This window comes from Pieris napi, chromosome 24, assembly GCF_905475465.1.
Source record: "Pieris napi chromosome 24, ilPieNapi1.2, whole genome shotgun sequence".
In the NCBI taxonomy this organism is placed as follows: domain Eukaryota; kingdom Metazoa; phylum Arthropoda; class Insecta; order Lepidoptera; family Pieridae; genus Pieris; species Pieris napi.
In genome coordinates, this window is record NC_062257.1 from 1288742 (window position 1) to 1309635 (window position 20894).

At 35.1% G+C, this 20894-nt stretch overlaps 1 protein-coding gene across 6 annotated transcripts in view; it reads right to left on the minus strand.

The window, feature by feature from the left end:
• Positions 1 to 243: 243 nt before the first annotated feature.
• Positions 244 to 20894, minus strand: part of LOC125061739 — a 30721-nt gene continuing 10070 nt past the window's right edge. Inside the window, exons 1-7 of one of the 6 annotated variants that reach the window (XM_047667319.1) lie at positions 12401 to 12520; positions 12145 to 12252; positions 11829 to 11978; positions 11199 to 11326; positions 5478 to 5612; positions 2482 to 2613; positions 244 to 2412 (exon numbers count right to left, since the gene is read on the minus strand). In XM_047667319.1, the coding sequence (XP_047523275.1) occupies positions 550 to 2412; positions 2482 to 2613; positions 5478 to 5612; positions 11199 to 11326; positions 11829 to 11978; positions 12145 to 12252; positions 12401 to 12473 (2589 nt within the window). In that variant the 5' untranslated portion in view covers positions 12474 to 12520 and the 3' untranslated portion in view covers positions 244 to 549. Of the gene's footprint in view, positions 2413 to 2481; positions 2614 to 5477; positions 5613 to 5700; positions 5941 to 11198; positions 11327 to 11828; positions 11979 to 12144; positions 12253 to 12400; positions 12521 to 14219; positions 15800 to 15868; positions 16001 to 16484; positions 16664 to 20894 lie in introns of those variants that run through there. The other 5 variants (XM_047667323.1, XM_047667321.1, XM_047667322.1 and 2 more) reach the window with 5 other exon arrangements.

A 20894-nucleotide genomic window follows, 5' to 3' on the forward strand; every position in this document is an offset into this window, starting at 1 on the left:
ATATGAATATTTGTGCAAATCCATTTAAAACAAATTTCCTTTATAATGTCTTTCGTAGACATAAATTATTTCATAGTACTTTGAAGATTTCATCTGTCAAAATCTAAGGATAACGAAATTCATACATGCGTTAAGAGAGACAACGAAATTTTGACGTTTTTGTTAGAATCACATTGTTGAATCTAACTTAAGTATCAAGTTTTAAATAAATGTAGAATATAAAAGGTTTAAGAAAATTCAACAAATCATACAAAGTTTTATTATAACAGCGATATGTCAAAATTTTTTTTGACATGCCAACTTGACAGCTGACAGAAATTAATCGTCTTTTAAAACGAAATAACGTATAATCCTTGTGCCCACTTGGCACAAATAAAAGCCATAAAAAAACGTATAACTAAACTATGGCTTCTTCCAATACATTTAAAACATTTTCAGTCTCAATTCAAGAGATTTCAATTTCATACCGGCCTGGTAATACACAAGTCTCCAGGTGTTCCAGGTGTCTTTGACGTCGTAAGCACTTAATTAAGTGATCCGCCTGATCATCTAAAGCCTTCTGAATACGATGGACCTCAACAAACTGATAAAATAATTAGTCGCATCGTACATTTTTTGGTTGACTTTCTTAGAATTTTCCAATATATTATTAGCAATCTCACTTTTATATAGAGAAAGTATTTCCCATTGCCAAGTAGGTATTAAAGTATTAATATCCAGTTGTTCATTCGTAGATTCGGTAACTTTAATATAAAACTGTCTTGAATCGCTAAGAAGCCCTAGCGAGAGTGTGACGCGTTTTGTTTCCTGCTTAAACACCGATTTGAATTTTATTAATGAAACAAAATCACTCGGTACCACCGCAGTGGTGTCCAACAAGGTGATACCGTGCATTTGAAGCAGATTTTGAAAGTATTTGAAAGGCGAGAATGTTTTTGTTTGCGGCAATTCAACGGTATGCATCACAACCCATTCGGGTTGGGCGATTTGGTTTCGAGGTCCTTCTGGTATAGTCCAAGCGACTTGCGATGGTGTGGTCTCAGTTATAGTCGTGCTTTTGTCTGCCATTAACTGCGAGGCGGGTTTAACTTTTATTCGCGGTACAAATGGTGTAGGCTCCTTTGGTTTATCATTCATTCGTTCAATCACTGTATCGGCCAAGGAAACGGTGTTTGTAATTATGGGCATAGATAGACTTGCATCGCTAGAGGAAACGCTTTTGTTAGTAGTCTCTTTGGTCTTTTTTGGAAGTTGTTTGGGATTCGCAACGGGACTTGTATTTAAAAGCTTTAATAGCATATTATCGTCATTATCATGCTCCACTGTAGTCTCTTCTGTTGAATTCTGATCGGGAGTTGGCAACTCATCATTTTCTAGTATTTTTTGTAAATTTTCCATATAAGTGTTAACGTCTGAACCTTTTAGTTCACTCGCAATAATCCACCCTGTTTCAGCATCATTTTTATTGTCCTGCACTTTAGTTCTGATATGAACATAATCTGTTTCAGAATTTTGACCAGTTCTAGGATTCCATTCGACATCCAGATTTTTGTGTTCCAAGTAACGCAATAAGCCAGTGCAATTAAAAGATTTATTATTGACGACTTTTCGGCCTATGCTTAGAAGTTTATGTTTCAATTGTATTTCCTTACAATTATCGTTATCATTATTCAAATATTTCTTAACACTGGATGCAACAACCTCACGAATGATTTGTTTACGAGCTTCATCATTTTTGGGGCTTGGTGGCTCTGAATCTGAAGAATCAATATCTACACATTCTATAACATTATTTTGTAATTTATTTTTACTGGTACCCGGTGTTTCTAATTCATCATTCTTTTTTGGTTCTTCCAATACAACTGTTTCATTGGAGCTTTGAGAAACTAGCCTTAATCTTTTACGTCTCCCGTTAGTGATGAAATCGTCGTAATCTATGGATTCGGAAGAATCTTTTTTCTCTTGTAAACCTGAAGTATTTTTTAGGTATACCACGCGGTATTGATCATATTTGTTTAGCAGAATTTGATCTTTACCCATAACAACCATGTCGTCAGAGCTGACGAAATTAGTTTTCTCATCGATTTTGGGCAACTGAATTTTACATTTCTTTAGTATGTGGCCATATTTTTGTAGCAACGCACTGTGCCTCTCCATATGTGTAATAAGAATCTTTTTATTCTTGTAAACGGCTTCGCATAATCTGCACGCGAAGTACTTGTTGTAATTTTTACGCCAAGGTCGTACTGTTTTAGTATCACTTTTTATTTCGAAAGATTCATTTAAATTTGTTTCTGGGGATTTTGGTTTCTTCTTTAAAGTCAACTTTAATGATTGTTGAGTCTTTGTTTCAGGTAAAGTAGATTGTGTTGATGATACAGTATCCTGCTGTTGTAAGGGTGCCGTCACAATCTGGAATGAAAAAACACGCTGGTCAGACCCTGACAAGCAAAAAACAGCACAATATGATAAAGTACTCACACAATTGGGCTTTGCATTTTTTTTAAGACCGAGTTGCTTTTCTTGATAGGTTTTCTTTCTTTCATGGAAGTCAGACAAAATAATCTCACACTTTTTGCAGATCAACTGAGGTAAACCATCAAAGGGATCAACCTGTAAGAATTTTTTTAGATTAAACAATATAACATTCCTCGGGGGGCGTCCATAAATTACGTGAGGTGTTTTTTTAAATTTTCTGTACCTCCCTCCCCCCTGGTGAGATGTCGTGAGATTTTTCAAAATGTCGGTTTCTTACGTAAACGCGTAAGAAGCTATCTTTTTGAGCTCGGAGAACTCAAAATAACACAGAATTCGTACTATTGAGCTCGAAGAGCTCAAAAACAAAATAAGTGAAATCAGAAAAAAAATTGCGTTATATTTGTCGAGACCCCCCCTCTCTCCAACGTCAGATTAAATGAGATTTGACTCGACCCCCTCCCCCCCTTAAACGTAATTTATGGACGCCCGCTTACGGCTGTACTATATACAGTCAAAACCTGATATAGCGACTTTGGAGGGACCGTATAGTTGCCGAAGTTGTTATAAGCAATACACATACATACATAGTAACATTAGTTGTGTAGTTATACTATTGTAGGTACATTTCTATCTAGTATAGGTATAGGTTATGTATGTGAACTTGTTGTCAAATGAAATATTAGAAAATAAATAAAAATATTTATTAAGAAATACATAATTAAAATACAAAATGTACTTAACTGCTTACACTACGGGTTATAAGACTACACTTTTTAAAGTAATCAGTCATTTTAGTCTGTTTTTTTGAATTGGTGTAAAATATGCAAGGTCGGGAAGAGATTCGGATGAGATGGGAGAAAGTGCGTAGGTAAAAATACGCGCCTAAATATTCCTTCAACGCTTATCAATAAGATTTAAAATCGTCCGTATTGTTTTGTTTTGCTGGGACAAGAAGTGGTTGGTCGTTATAGTCGATAAATATCGATAAAGTTTCATCGTTGTAAGCGATATGTCCCTGTATCCGATGTTGTTATAGGCGGTATGTTTGCTGAATAGTTTACTAGAGATTCGGGCGGGACTTTACAATCTGGTTGTAATAACCGATCGGTCGTTGTAAACGATGTCGTTATAATCGGTTTCGACTGTAGTTCGATTGTAGTTGATCTACAACCTGATTTTGGAGTCAGAATATATCCCTGTTCAATGGACAAGTAGCACCATTGTATTGTTATACAAAAAATATGACATTGATAACTACTGACCTATCAGTCTTATGACAAATGTAAAAAGCTTGGATTCACAGAAATAGATTTGATATTAAATGTATGTAACAATTACATCAGTTATAAGGTCTCTTCAACATGTGCATCTTGCCAATACTCACACTAGACTTGGGCCATTACACAAGCACAGCAAAATAAACTAAGAACCTGCCAGAAAAGCATCCTAGGATGCAGGAGGGGTGACAATAGGAGGGCCACAGAAATCAAAGTTCAGGAGACTTGAAGTTGTTGTTCAAAAAAGTAGACAACTCACTAGTAGTGGTTGGATGATATAAGAAAGGTAAAGCTAGCTGGTCTACAAATTTTTTTTTTCGATTGTACACACCAATTGACCTAGTCCCACACTAAGCTGGTGAAGCTTGTGTTATGGGTACTAGGCAACGGATATACATACATATTATAGATAGATAGACATAAATACATATTTAAACACCCAAGACCTAAGCACAACACCAAATGCTCATCACATCGATGTTCGTCTGAGCCGGGATCGAACCCGGGACCCATGGATTTGCAGTCAGGGGTACTAACCACTAGACCAATGAGCCATCAGATTTTCTGAGGCCATGGACAGTTTAAAGAAGCTGGAGAAGGCCTGTATGTCTACAGGACCAACCAAAAAAGATGTTTAACCTGTTATAATAATTGTTTACCAGCAAAGGCTTTTGTATTTTGTATACTAATAAAATTGTATACACATATTGTGTATACAATTTTACACTGAACATTATCACATAAGGTCAGCATTACACATATTGTGTTTCTAACTAGACTCACCCTGAGATCTGAAGAGACTATATCAGTTAAGAGTAAACTCAAACTCAAAATATCTTTATTCATGTAGGTAAACAAGTACACTTATGAATTGAAAGAAGTTAAATTAATTGTAAATTTACATTTACTACCAGTTTCCAAGTCAAGGTGTAGAGCGGGTAAGAAGAACTGGCAAGAAACTTTCCGCCACTCTTTTTAATCGTCAAGTATTTTCATACAAATTGTTTGAACTGGAGCAAATCAATCCCAAGGATTAGGATCATTTAAGTATTCCTCAAATTTACAAAAAGCTTTATTGATTAATTTTCTTTTAACGAAGGCTTTGAGTTTATGTAGAGATAATTCTCTTATTTCCCTTGGGTACCCATAATATAATGCAATAAATGGTGTTTGAGGTCTAATATCTAAAGGCCGATTTACATTATCTTAGTGTTTAGGAGAGTGCTTTAGTACAACTTGGAAGGCAAGTTCTTTAGCATAGAGTACTAAAGCAAGTAGCGTTTACATGTTTCAACTAAAGTACTATCCTAAAGCACTCTCCTAAACACTAAGATAATGTAAATCGGCCTTAAAATTGGAGCATGGGGTAAATCAGTGTTTAGTTGATAATAAATTTCAAAGCAAGTCTGTGCATGCAAAACCTGAAACAATTATGGTTTTGCCAGGACTAAAGGTTGTAATATAATATTCCTATTAGGTCCCCAAATAGCAGAACCTGATGAATATGATGACATATGTCAAATGCCTCCTTTCAATAATAAAAATCACACCAGATTGAACGGTTTCATAAAGCATAGTAAAGTGAAAGACATGTATAACTATAAGCTTCTTATTGGACCTATGATGCATATACTAAATTGCTGATAAAATAATTAACATGAATCTGCATAGAGAAAATAAATACAACTTAGTGTAGTGTATAATTAAAAGGTATGTACTTACATCTATGTCAAAACAGAACTTTATTTGTGTTCGTACATTTGGAACAATTTGATACTGGCCCATTTCATCCAAACATAATCGACAAGTTATAAAAAGCTTCGGATCCACCTCTATTTTATCCATTCTACAAGAAATCTGTAAAAAAAAGTATATAAATTTGAACATTTAAACCAACTTTCATTTGTTTTTTTAGGTTATAAACGATATTTTATTGTTTACTAACAACTTACTCGTAACGTATCGCGTTTTCGAAAATATACGTTGCGAAGTTTAAATCTATAAAAGATATCGCAATTTTTTTAATTTATCAACATTAGTTTATTTTTAACAATTTTTAATAAAATTTATCTGTAACCGTAATACGAGATTCGTTTTGACATTTATAATTTGAAAAAACCGCTACCTATTAAGTGGTAGCAAAACTAATATTGCATTTACGTGATAAAGCGTCATCTAGCGGCAAAATCAACATTAACATTATTTCGATTAGCTATCGCACCTATTTATACTAGTTTAGCGACATCTATTAAGGAGTAGCTACTTTTACTTGAAACTGGCATAAAGTTAAAAATATTGCCATATTTAGGGGCCTCATAGCCTAGCGGTCTTATTAAGTGGCAGCTAGGTGAGGGGTTCCGGGTTCGATTTCCGGTTCGAGGGCAAGTTTTAATTTAATTTAAATTTGTTCTCGGCCTTTGGGAGGGTTGTGCGGTACCGGGCGAGTGCCTAAAACCGTACATGGAGGACTTGGTCGAATTTCTAAGGCAAAAAGCACGAATTATATAAAAATCTCATACTTGACGCTGGCTAATGCACAAACCGTGCCAGAGCCATAAAAAAAAACTATTGCCATAATATTAAAAAAAAAGAGTAGCTATTCCACAAAAAAGGTTATGGTTATTGAACGTTTGCGCTATATCTGGGAAAACACGCTGAATTAGCTCCTCTTTTGAATCTGTGAAGTGACAGAAATCTATGGGTAATGTGATAAATCCGGTCGAGGTGTCCATTGCAACTTTATTATTTCCAATATCTAACAACTGCTTCGCAAACACATTTGCAGTTTCATCATGTTGCAAAAATGATCGCATGTTAGTTGTTATAGGTCTACCAGGATCTGATGGCAAAAAGGGAAAAAAGAAATTGACGCTAGCAATACTGGGGAAATTGGCGTAAAACGTTTTGATACTTTTTTTCCTTATAGCGGCTGATTGTGTGTGATACATGCAAATATAAAAATTTATCCAATGAACAAAGATAATTTTTGAAAATGTGGCGAATGTGGGGTTTGAAATTATTTAGATGAAAACTCCAATTACTTTGTTCATGAGTTTATTTATTAATTAAGAACTTGAAAATTGTTCCAATCCATTAAAAAGTCTTCAACGCAGTATTTATGATAAACATTTCCTCCTGCATCTCAATTAACCGATCTTGTTCTATGAACTGATTTTCAATTTTTATTACATGTTCACAAGATTTTTGCCATTCATCAATTCTAAATAAAAACTATCCAAGTTTATTTGCAGTATAAGAAACCCCTGAAATAAAACCAAAGTTTAGTATAAGTATATAATATTATACACACGAAAAATCTCATAAACCAAAATATCAAGACGTGCCATTCCTACTAACCAGTCAACGCTTGCGCATGGCTCAATATCGATGATTGTGTCTGTTGATCAAGTATTCTTTGATAAACATTGAAAACAATATGTCTTGCTTGCGATCGAAGAGGTTTCTTCGACATTTTCATCACTTTTTAAAGGAAATTTGAAGCCAAACCAAAAACCTAATTCCTCGAAATTTCAGTTGACAGATGAAATTTTTCTTTTATTGCCATATGAAATAACGCTAATTTTTTAACTTTTTTTGCCATCAGATTCTGGTAGACCTATAATTGGATTGTCTTTACGTACTGCCACAAATTAGATGATTTTAGGCATGTATTTAGTTCATCAGTTGATCGGGGAATAACTGGAAGAGTGACGAAAATCACCTGACAACCCCACCAAAAATATTTTGGTTGTCACGAAGATCTTTCAATGTTCTGTCCAGCGCCTCCAGTGACCTCTTATGGGCCATTGTGCATTCATACCAAACAATTAATTTGCATACATGTAGAATCTTGGACATTGCGCTATTTTTGGCGATGTTGCAAATTGGTGTTTCGGTGATTTGCATGTTTAATGGTAATTTCAAGGCAGAATGCGCAGTTCGTCCGCCTTCTAGCAGAGTCGCAGCTATTCCAGATGAAGCCAACGCTAGAGCAACATCATTTCAGCCAAAAGCAATGAAATTAAGAACGTTTTTCCGGTTCCTCCGGGTGCATCAAGGAAATAAATTCCACCAGATCCACTATTCACAGCTTCTATCAAAGTGTCGTACGCAATTCTTTGTTGTTGATTTAATTGTGGAACATTTGTACGAACTGTTTCGGTCAATGCTTCTATGTCGTACTGTTGTTCCCTTTGCAACTCGTGCTGTCGATTGGGTGCTGTCATTCCCAAACACGACAATACTTTATTTGCTATCAATAAGCACATATCTTCTATCATGATCAATGTCTCATTGTAAATTTCAGTCATTTGTAGTGTAGGATTCAGTTTCGCGGCGCACACGATGCAACATCCTCAGACATGTCATCTCTATACTTAACCCACAAATCTTTTGGATTCGAGGGAAAACATGTACGAATTTGATGGGGCGATGAAGATATTATGGGATCCTTGAGCATATCATCCCAGTGCGAATCGTTCTCAAGTAAATGTAGCACATAGTGTAATGTGCAACATAGTTGGTATGCTCTGAGACTTATCTCACACAGCTGTCCATTAACTGTTCTCAGTTGTTTGAACGATGTCGGTTCACGAACATTAACTAACAACATTCGATGATGCATTCCATATGTATGCGTGGCTTGTCAGCATACAGCAAAGTGCGAGCAAAATTATCAGTTTGACAGACTGTGAAGAAACTTGTTAATGTTGTCGATGGTGGACGTGCCGCTCTGTCTGCCGCGTTCGATTCATTAAAATAAACTCGTTGACCATTTTCTAAATGGACCGCCAAATGGACTACTGTAGGGTATCTTTCATGGATCGCAAATGAAAATATACGCCAAATTGCTTCGTTGCTACTTACATAGCGCCCCATCTGGTACTGTGATATTTCATCATTTGTATTTGTTACAGAGAAGACAGCCATATCCTTGCCTTTGTAAAGTCGATAAAGTACATATTTACATAATATTGTTACGAGCTAGAGGATCGGATAGAAACGCCGTAGATTTCTTCAAGGGTTTATTTTCTAATTAAATCTACGAGGAATTTGTTAACACTAAAAACTGGAAATTACGCACAATAATTCACTAAATACACACACAAAATACTTTCTCTAATTACACACACTTCACACAGTACTTGTATTCACTTGTCTTCACATTATTCGCACTTTGTCACTCCGGTGTTTATCGCTTGGTATCGCATTCAAAACTGAACTAATCGGTCGCGTTTCGGCTCGCTTATATACCCCTGGGACGATGTTCGAGAACTCTCTAGGCGGCAGCGCAACTGAGTAGCGATCGCACAATTCTAGAACGTGCGTACTAGCTATCTCTTTCGCACATCGCTCCGTCCTTGTCGTACGGCGTTCTAGAGTGCTCGATCTAGCTTCGAGAAGGTTCCGATCTTCCCTCTCTCTCGTGTATCATTCCGTCCTTGTCCCACACCTAGAAAATTCGTTCTAGAACATTCCTTTATCAAAGGAGTATAACCAGGCCTGAAAACGCCTGAAAACCACGCCCACTGTCCTGAAAAGTGTACCATTCGACTACACGTGTTCTGAAACGGTCTGAAATGTTTCAGGCTCCTGAAAACTAGGGTAACATTCTGTAAATTACGATTTTCTTATATGTGATCGACCCTCTCCTAAACGGTCAGAAATCACATTTCAGCCTGCTGAAAAGTTCTCTAAGTAGTGGAAAAATCTAAAAACATTGCAGTCGACCCGTCTTCGTAACAATATGTACTTTATCGACTTTACAGAGTTACAATACTCCACATTGATGTGAGTCTCAAAAGCTTTGGACAATATTGGCGAGTATGGCACAATCCAACGATGGTCTACATCAACATTTTGTCCTCTTACCTTCACAACTACCGATTGCCCACTGTCCGCAACTGATCGCCGACGATACAATGGGTATCCATCATTTCCCGTTATGGTTTCAGCAAGCAGGTCTCTTGGGTATCGCTTGGAACACTTGCCGTCGACCATACAAGGTGAATTCTTGTTGAAAAGTCCGCAAAGTCCATGTATCATGTGTTTTTGATCTGTCTCTCTCTGTTTATCAGTGCGGTTAGCACGTGAAGTAGCTCTTCGCACATTTGATTGACTGCGACGACCTATGTCAGTTTGTCTTCTCCTCGGCATCGTAACATAATTAATCAAAGTGAGAAAATTTCTCGCTCACTTAACAGTAAAGTGTCACTATCACAAAATATCAACAAAAAAAGAGCACACTACTTGGAATGTCAATATCACAAAGGATCACAAAAGTAAAGAAAGTTCTCGCGCACGTAGCGGTAATCGGGTCGAACGTTAGTGATGGTGACACAAAATAATATAGCGAAGCAAGCTTATAACTAACGTCCGTCAGGCACGGCTGCTTAAATCTATCTGAAGCTATACTATAACTTAAAACTAAACCTAAACTACCACGCTGGTAAAAGAGACCGACCGACCCTTCCGCTAACTGCGCACCCACCGACCGTTTCCAAGAACAACATCTGGCTGGCAGCTTCGTTCGTCAGCTTTCTAAATTGCATTGTTCGTTGTCCGTAAAATTCTTTTTTCCGTGTTCTGATTTTTTTTTATTTTTTATTTATTTTTTTGGAGTTTACCTTTAAGCCATAAATCTCCGTGTTCTGAAGTGCGACAGAATGATTGACATATTAGTTGGTTGTCAAATCTAATGTCATTTATTATGGTTGTGTTCAGAAACTTGATTTGAGACAAAACTAAATTTATCAAATTTAAAAAAATAATCTGATACAGTTACAACTGAAGTTAGCTAAAATTAAATTTCGCGAAGCCGACCAAATTAATTGGAAATCAGTACTACTAATAGTTTATTACATTTTTTGTCGCGTTCGCGATTTACTTTTGTTTATTTTAACGCGACATTAGATCCTCCAAAGCGCACGCAAAAGATTATTTTCATAGATATGATTGAATTTGAACTTTATGCAGCGGTAATAAATTGCAAATTGACTCTTTGACGTTATGAACACACCTAAATTGCTTAGACAACAGTGAGTGATTATAATTTAATATGAACTTTATTGAATAGCAATAAAGTTCAATTTGCCTTTAGAAAACGTTTGTATGGGAAATAGAAAAGAGCTGTTTTTAGGGGTTTCCCGGAAATTATTCGATTTTTTCTCGCCTTTAAACCTTCCCTAGACCTCCACAAACATTTCAAGTCTAAGATAAGATAAATCCGTTCAGCCGTTCTCGAGTTTTAGTGAGACTAACGAACAGCAATTCATTTATATATATATATAGATAGATAGATTAACCTAAAGTATGTGTTTTTGATTTTCACTTAACATTTTCTAATCACTTTGGAACCCAAGACGATCACACACAAAACACGCAAAGCCGAAACTGTCATCTAGAAATTTTTTTTAAAAATTGTTCGGGATAAGGAATATTTACGATTGCTTGCGAAGGATCAGTTCTTTCTTCGGTAATAAGTGATGCTGGCACATTTACTGCTGAATCTGAATTCGGCGTTTGGTGTAATCTTGTTGCTCCATGTAAATTTGGAGCTAAATTCTCTGCACCTAAAAATATAGGTCGGTTACACTTCACTTTTACTTCACTAACTATTCTTTCAATACTCCTCTTAGAAACCCCAGTCGCATCTGATGTCAAATTAAACATTTTTTCATTAAACTGTTTCTATTCAGATGCTTATAATAATTAAAAACATTGTGCATCATTTCACGAGATTGCCCTGGTAATGTTTGAAAAAAGATCAACATGTATAAAATAATAATAATATCAAACAGTAAGATCAACATAAACAGTAGCAAAAGAAAAACAATAACTGTCTCTTTTATACTCATAAGCTTGACCGAGCGCGAGAGAGACGGACAGTCTTTTCGTGATGTAGTTGTGATTGTATTTCAGTTTGACATCACGTCTCGCGCTTATTCACAGACACTACACAAGCACAAAGTGTATTTGTGTTGAAGCTGCCAGCTTTAGATAACATACCTATAACATTATTCTTAAAATATTTTAACCGATAATAAAAAGTAAATTGACATTAAAAATACATACTTGACGCCGCAGTGTTTTCAGTATTACGAAAATCATGATTTTGTATAATAGACTCGCTGTTTCGAGATTCACTAGATTGTTGACTAGGATTTAATAAATTTCTCTGATACCACAATTTTGATCTTTCCGCTGCTGTAAGAGCCCTTTGACCTGGTAAGTAAATAATTATTATTTTTGATAATTATTCTTGTACATACATTAAGTTAAAATTAATGTATGTACAAGGAAAAATTATGTATGTCATTAAATATATGTACATTGGTTTATGATTCATTACATTAAGGATAATTGAAGCTGTTACCGACTAAACACTTACGTATTGCTGGAGAGCTAGAAGAATTATTAGATCCGTTAGCTGTTTTTTTTTCTCGCAAATGCTGACGATACAATCTCATCTTTTCAGCAGCTTTAGCATTTTCTTTACCTAAAATAAAAAAAAATATCTTATAATAACAGTATCTTAATAAATGAGATGAGAGAATGTGATTTAATATTCAAATGAAATATATCATATTTTATTTGAATATTTAAAAAAAATAAGTTGTTTAAACAATAGGAAAATGAACACTTACGTTTTTTACAAGTCAAGCTATTATTTATTGATGAAAGAGTAAAATATTCCTGGGACTTTTTCCCCTTTGCCATTTCATTTAATATTCACTATTTCATTTTATATTCTACTAGCGGACCCGACAGACGTTGTTCTGCATGATATTTCAAGCGATTAGTATATTAAACGAAGTATGATAGCGCCAACTGCTGGGTTGCTTTGTGAATTATTATTATTTTTTATTAGCGGAAACTACACAGACTGTAGTAAGCGTTACTTCCATCAGAAAAAAAATATCCTAATTAATTATGATATTTGCCACTAGATGGCGTAAAAGTCAAGAAGCGTGGAGTATATGACATAAACTACACAGCTATAGTCTGTGTAGTTTAAGCGTTAATTCCGTCAGAAAAAAGTTATTCCCTAGTCGCGCCTAAAGATGTTTTACTTCAAAAAAATCCCAGCTTTCTAAAATTCAGGTTTTAAAATTAGAAGTTTAGTTTTTTAGCTGGATTTGCCCAAACATTCGACTTCAATTTAAAAATACAAAAAGAAGTTTCCATAGCTTCTGGCTAAGTTTAAAAACTCCGCAGGGTATTAAGCTACCAAAAATCATAGAAACAAAAATTGTACTTAATTGGTCTTTTTTTGTTGTAATCGGCCTTTTAAGGTGGATAGGCTAAAAATCATTGAAGCATTAAAATGGTTTTTTTTCGACTTTTATTATTCTTATAGTAAATTCAAGAAGAATATTTGTGCAAATCCATTTGTCTACTAAAGTCATTATAAAGGAAATTATTTCATAGTACTTTGAAGATTTCATCTGTCAAAACCTAAGGATAACGAAATTCAGACATGCGTCAAGAGAGACAATGACTAAGGCCGAAATTTTGACGTTTTTGTTAGAATCTTCATTGTTGAATCTAACTTATAGTGCTTTTCATGAAAGAAGTCCCGCGGTGATTTTTGGAACTAAATTTGACAGGTCGGCAATGTTGTCATTCGTCGATGTTATCAAGTTCGTTTGTTGTGGTAGATATTTGTGAATTTTTAACTAGCTTTGTGCATTTTAAAGATTGATTGCAATGCCAAAAGTTGTAAAAAGTTCGGCTCGAGAAATGATATAAAGGTGAAAGAGTTCTGTGAAGCGGAACATAAGAATCAAGGTGTTTTAATACCACTAAACAATGTTCGGAAGAGAGTTGGCGCTATAACGGGTACTTTTTAGAGTTGCCATTTAATAATTTTTTGCTGTATTGATGGGACTTTTATGATATAAATTCGTTTTTGCGACAAAATTGAATAAATACATAACGTGATGAAACTAGGTAACTGAAATTAAAACATATACTTATTACATATTACATAAGCATTATAAACTTAAAGTTACTATTATTTTTAATTGTTCATAATTTAATTGCAGGTGTGTCAGAGAAAACTGTAACAAGAATTACAAACGAAGGTATAATAGCGGCGTGTACTTCAAAAAAATTGTAACCCAACAATTATGCTATAAAACTTTGAATAAAAAATTGTATTGCTTTTCTTTACCCCATTTTCTCATCTTTTCCCTGTAAGTAGGTAGAACACCGCTAATATAAGTAAATAAAAATATTCTTTTTACATAACGGAAATATTGTTTCATCGAAGTATGCAGAAAATAATATTTGATAAATAACATTGCTAAATGTAAATAAAATATGTAATTTTTTTACTCTTAAATGGCAACATTACGTTATGCGATTGCAGCGCCGCGTCTGGGGGACTTCTTTCATGAAAAGGACTATAAGTATCAAGTTTTAAATAAATGTAGAATATAAAAGGTTTAATAAAATTCAACGAAATATACAAAGTTTTATTATAACAGCGATATTATGTCAAAATTGTTTTTGACATGCCAACTTGACAGCTAACAGAAATTAATCGTCCCGTTTTAAGACGCATAACTAAACTATGGCTTTTACCAATAGGTACATTTATTAAAACATTTTCAGTCTCAATTCACGAGATTTCAAGAGAAAAGCATACCGGCCTGGTAATGCACAACAAATTAATACCGTGAATTTGAAGCAGATTTTAAAAGTATTTGAAAGGCGAGAGAGTTTTTGTTTGCGACGATTCAACGGTATTCATCACCACCCGATTGAGCGATTTGGTTTTGAGGTTTTTCTGGTATAGTCCAAGCAACTTGCGATGGTGTGGTGTCAGTTATAGTCGTGCTTTTGTCTGCCATTAACTGCGAGACGGGTTTTACTTTTATTCGCGGTACAAATTGTGTAGGCTCCTTTGGTTTATCATTCACTGGATCAATCACTGTATCGGCCAAGGAAACGGTGTTTGTAATGATGGGCATAGATATTCTTACATCGCTAGAGGAAACGCTTACTGTATCGGCCAAGGAAACTGTGTCTGTGATGACGGGCATAGATAGACTTGCATCGCTAGAGGAAACGCTTTTGTTAATAGTCTCTTTGGTCTTTTTTGGAAGTTGTTTGGGATTCGCAACGGGACTTGTCTTTAAAAGCTTTAATAGCATATTATCGTCATTATCATTAGGCACTTGCTCCACTGTAGTCTCTTCTGTTGAATTCTGATCGGGAGTTGGCAACTCATCATTTTCTAGTAATTTTTGTAAATTTTCCATATAAGTGTTACTGTCTGAACCGTTTAGTTCACTCGCAATAATCCAACCTGTTTCAGCACCATTTTTATTGTCCTGCACTTGTTTACGACCTTCATAATTATTGAGACTTGGTGGCTCTGGATCTGAAGAATCAATATCTATACATTCTATAACATTATTTTGTAATTTATTTTTACTGCAACCCGGTGTTTCTAATTCATCATTCTTTTTTGGTTCTTCCAATACAACTGTTTCATTGGAGCTTTGAGAAAGTAGCCTTAATCTTTTACGTTTTCCGTTAGTGATGAAATCGTCGTAATCTAAGGATTCTGAAGAATCTTTTTTCTCTTGTAAGCCTGAAGTATTTTTTAGGTATACCACGCGGTATTGATCATATTTGTTTAGCAGAATTTGATCTTTACCCATAACAACCATGTCGTCGGAGCTGACGAAATTAGTTTTCTCATCTATTTTGGGCAGCTGAATTTTACATTTCTTTAGTATGTGGCCATATTTTTGTTGCAACGCACTGTGCTTCTTCATATGTGTCATAAGAATCTGTTTATTCTTGTAAACGACTTCGCATAATCTGCACGCGAAGTGCTTATTGTAATTTTTACGCCAAGGTCGTACTGTTTTAGTATCACTTTTTATTTCGAAAGATTCATTTAAATTTGTTTCTGGGGATTTTGGTTTCTTCTTTAAAGTCAACTTTAATGATTGTTGAGTATTTGTTTCAGGTACAGTAGATTTTGTTGATGATACAGTATCCTGCTGTTGTAAAGGTGCTGTCACAATCTGGAATGAAAAAACACGCTGGTCAGACGCTGACAAGCAAAAAACAGCACAATATGATAAAGTACTCACACAATTGGGCTTTGCATTTTTTTTAAGACCGAGTTGCTTTTCTTGATAGGTTTTCTTTTTTTCATGGAAGTCAGACAAAATAGTCTCACACCTTTTGCAGATCAACTGAGGTAAACCATCCAAGGGATCGACCTGTAAGAAAATTTTCAGATTAAACCAAACAACATTCCTTATCATTAATTATAATCGATTAAATTTCAAAGCATGTTGCTGTGCATGCTAAACCTGTAACAATTATAGTTTTGCCAAGACTTAAGGATGTAATATAATATTCATATTAGGTCTCCGAATGGCAGAACCAGAATATGATGACCGATGTCAAATGCCTTCTTGCCAATAATAATCACACCAGATTTATATGTGACTGCTTTTGTACTCCACTTGGTGTTTATTGAGCATAGAAGTACTAATTTTATATATGAAGAAATAAAGAGCAACAGTAGCTGATTAATTTCTTCTAGTGATGGATAATTATATTTAAAGCATAGTAAAGTGAAAGACACACGCTTCTTATTGGACCTATGATGCATATACTAAATTGCTGATAAAATAATTTTGAATCTGCATAGAGAAAATAAACACAACTTAGTGTAATGTATAATTAAAAGGTACTTACATCTATATCAAAACAGAACTTTATTTGTGTTCGTACATTTGGAACAATTTGATACTGGCCCATTTCATCTAAACATAATCGGCAAGTTATAAGAAGCTTCGGGTCCACCTCTATTTTATACACAACAAAACAAAACATTAGTAAAACACAAATCTGTAAAAAAATTACGGGTTGCACTCCGGGAGTGTTGGCAAAAGTCAAAACTTGAATAATAACGTTGTGTATATTTGATATTTTGGAATGGTTTTGCACGAATTGCTTTAACTATCAGTACAAAAGTACTATCATTTATGTGGTAGAATACAATCATTCTTATCAATTCATCATCATTATCACCAGAACCATCATCGCCAATCTCTAAAACTGATACGATCGGTTTATGATAGCTGAAGTAAGAAACGAACAGTTTAATTCGAACCTATTTAAATGTCTAATCCGCACCGACCGCATCAATAGCAAGATTGCGATCATTTGACATAGTTAAACAAAAAAGTCATTATTTAAATATTCAATTAATAGGTAGTTGATTTTTATCGTCTGCAAAGTTTATGTTGAAATCTCCAGTCAAAATCATTGGCAATTCATAAAAGCTTTTTCCAATTTTTTTTGAAGCAATGCCATCGTCATGAGAATAAATGAATAAATTTTCGTACAATAAGTCTCGTATAGTACGCAATGACTTATCTGGAGAGATGTAAACAGCAACCATAATAATGAGCTGATTATCACCTGAGTGGCAACGACTTACACAAATATCACCGATATCAGAAACAGTAGCATTGAACATGCTATTGTATTTATATATATCGCGCCTAAAGAAGTATAACTTCAAAAATTGAGCCAACTTTTAATAGTACGCTTATTAACAGTACTTTGTAAGTAGCTCGACCGATGCTATTTCGTTTGATATGTACATTTAGACAATAGTCATCATCAATATTCCTTGGAATAGATTTCACCATATTAACTGAAACAGGAACATTAATTATTTGACCGAAAATACCGTACTGACCATTAACATGCCTCAGTCTTCTGATTTGCATGAAGGGAATACGAGGTGAAATTAGTCTTTCGGAAACAAGATCTAAAGGTGGCAGTTTTTGAGGTATATCTGGATATTTAAAACCATTGAATGAGGACATTGAAGGAATATTCTTCTTGTTTAACGCTTGTATGCATGTGTTGCAAAGTTTCGTATTTTTCGCTGGAGGTATAATTTGTGTTAAAATTTCTTTATGTTCAGGAGACGGACTTTTCAAGTCATCTTGAAACCACAACCTGTTACATACTGAACATGGATATGCAAAAGGAATGTCTAGAAACTTTTTTTTAAATTCCTGATGAGCTCTTAGTCGTGGAAAATTACTATACGGTAAAGAAGTATCTATGTCCATATCAATTTGGTCATCAAGAGAAGTATTAATAAACTGTTCCGGATAATTGGAAGGAACGGCTTCTCCGTCTTCTGGAGGTAATTCCTGGTCCATAATAGTGTCTTGATTTAATCTATCACGCTCCTGATCATGTACAATGTCTTGAGTAGATAAAATATGTACATTCGAGGCACCAGCTAATTGCTGAATAGTTTCTTGGGCATGAAGCAGTCGGTTTTGTCCCATGTCTGCTAATAAAGTATTTTCTGATGTACGTTGATTATACGGCACAGGGGAATTAGTCATATGCACCTCAGCTTGTACAAATATAAAGTTGCGATTGTCGTGTGTTGAAGCAGATAAAAATGAATCGCTTAAATTATCGCCATTATGATCAGCAATACGAGTACTGGACAGCGTTGAGACATCTGGTTGATTTGTACTAGCACTGATGGTAGCTAACCGAAATGATGGCTCAAAAGTCCTTATTCGTGAACTTGAAGTTGACGGTGTGGATAAAATCTCAGGCACGGATGATTTTTCTACTTGTAAACGCATTTTTTTTCGCAGCCTATAGGCACGATTACGTTCTGCTGCTGTTTTTCTTATTGGCTTGTTTACTGACAAGCCTTGACGAGCTTTTTCAGCTTCCTTGGCAGCTTTTTTTCGTCTGTAATAGTTTCTACTATGTTCCGCACTTGTTTTACCCATCTTAAAAACCTGAAATAGAAATTGAATAGTACCATTAATAGTCATCAAATGTAAGCGAAAAAAACTCTTAGATTGATGAATAAGAATGATAGTAAGTAAAAAAATTGATTTAAAAATTAATAATAAATATTCAAAATTTACATTTAAAAATTCAGTTATATATATACCTACCTACTGCTCAAAACAATTAACGGAACAAGATTTTTCTCCTTTCTATTGCTTAAACTAAAATTAGATTTAAATTAACTTGTACGCTATTTTTTACTTTGTCAATTACTACAATTAATAAAAAAAATCAATTTGTATTTTTTTTATTAATAAAAAATTAAAATGTGCATTGTAGACGAAAAACTAATTGGTGATAAAAAAGGTCCATCAAAGAAATATTCTTATATCGTTTGAATATTCGTCTTTAGTGACTTTCAGTAACGTGTGTGGCCTCCATGAGCCCTAACACGGCTTGACAACGACGCGGCATGCTTCGTATGATCCTCCGAATATCTTCTTGTGAAATTCGCTCCCATTCTTCAATCAACGCTTCAGTGAGCTGCTGCAGTGTTTGAGGTGCAATCGGACGCTTCCGGATGCGCCTGTCAAGCAAGTCCCAAATGTATTGAATTGTATTTAGGTCAGGGCTCATGGAAGACCACTCCATTACACGGATTTCCTGCTGTCGTAAGTAATCTGACGTGATGGCTGCAGTATGCGGCCTGGCATTATCTTGCATTAAAAGAAAATCTGGGCCCATACCATATGCTGCGGGCCAAACATGATCTTCGAGCACATTTTCAATGTAAGTTTGAGCACACAAGCGCCCGGGAACAACGACGAGATCTGTGCGCTCGTCCAAACTAACTCCGCCCCAAACCATCACAGAGCCACATCCAAATTTGTCATATTCCTGGACTGCTGCTGCACTGTATCGCTCGCCTGGGCGTCTGTAAACACGGAGACGACCATCGCAACGTGTTAGACGGAATCGTGATTTGTCACTAAAAAGCACTGGCCTCCAATGTCGAAGTTGCCAATTAGCGTGATTTTGCGCGAACTGTCGGCGAGCTTGTCTATGTTGAATTGTTAGACGCACAGCCCGAACTGGTCGGCGTGATCTCAAATTGGCTTCCAACAACCTATTTCTTACCGTCTGGTCGGAAATTTCTACACCAGTGTATTTTGTAGATCTCTTGCAGTTGTGGTGCGGTTACGTAAAGCACAGTTGACGATGTAGCGATCATGCAAACGTGTAGTTTTTCTCTTTCGACCTTGACCACGCCTTCGTGAGTATTCAAAGTCTGTAGATAACAGAAGGGGCTACTCCTAGATCATTTCCTACATAACGCATAGTTCGACCCTCTTCAAGCAAAGCGATAGCTCGGGAGACATGCAATTCAGTCAGATCTGGCATTATGACCTAAACTCACTCGCTTCAATGAATAACAATACTCAAAAGGCTCACTTCAATTTCTATTAATACTCAAAAGATTGAAAAAAACTACTTAAAATGTGTTTTCTGTCATTAGAAAGTAATGAAAATTCAAAGACGTCACTTTGTTTTTAGGTGTTTCTAGACACACTGTCACTTTATTATAGGACTACTAACCAAAACGCCGATGCTCTTTTGTTTTTTATTTTCTTCGACAATGCCTTAACATTATCTAGTGGCCAGTAATAATTAAAACCTTAAGTAAAAAGTTCAGTAGTTCTACTTTAAAGTTTTGTTCCCGTAATTGTTTTGAGCAGTATATATAGGTATATGGCATCATTTGTACTACATATTACAGGATTCTTAATTTAAAAAATCATTTGTTAATAATTAATTCATATTTCAAGAGTCAATGAATGAACTTATTGATAAATTTGAAAATTGTATTTGAATTTAATCATTTTTTTAATAATTATTATTTATTCAATTTATTTCTTAATTTTTTTTAATATTAAATAATTAATAATAAATATTTAACGTTAATCATTTAATAATATTTAGTATTATTATTATTATTATTTAATTAACACACTGGCAGCTTTTAATAAGCTGATGCGCGTGTATTATGGGATTTGGAGGAACTTATCCAGTCTGTTTTTAAAGGTGTTCACAGATGGTGCACTGATCACACTTTCCGGAAGCCTATTTCAGCCGGCCACTACACGGTTTGGGAGAAAGTTCTTTAGGGAATTTGTGTTGTGTTGAGTGGTCTTAAGTTTTAAAGAACTACCCCTCAAATGCGTATTTTCACTTAAAATGAAGAGCTTCTCAATTCCTGGAACATTATAGTGGCCAGTGAGGATTTTATAGGTTTCAATGAGATTTCCTCGTAATCTCCTACTT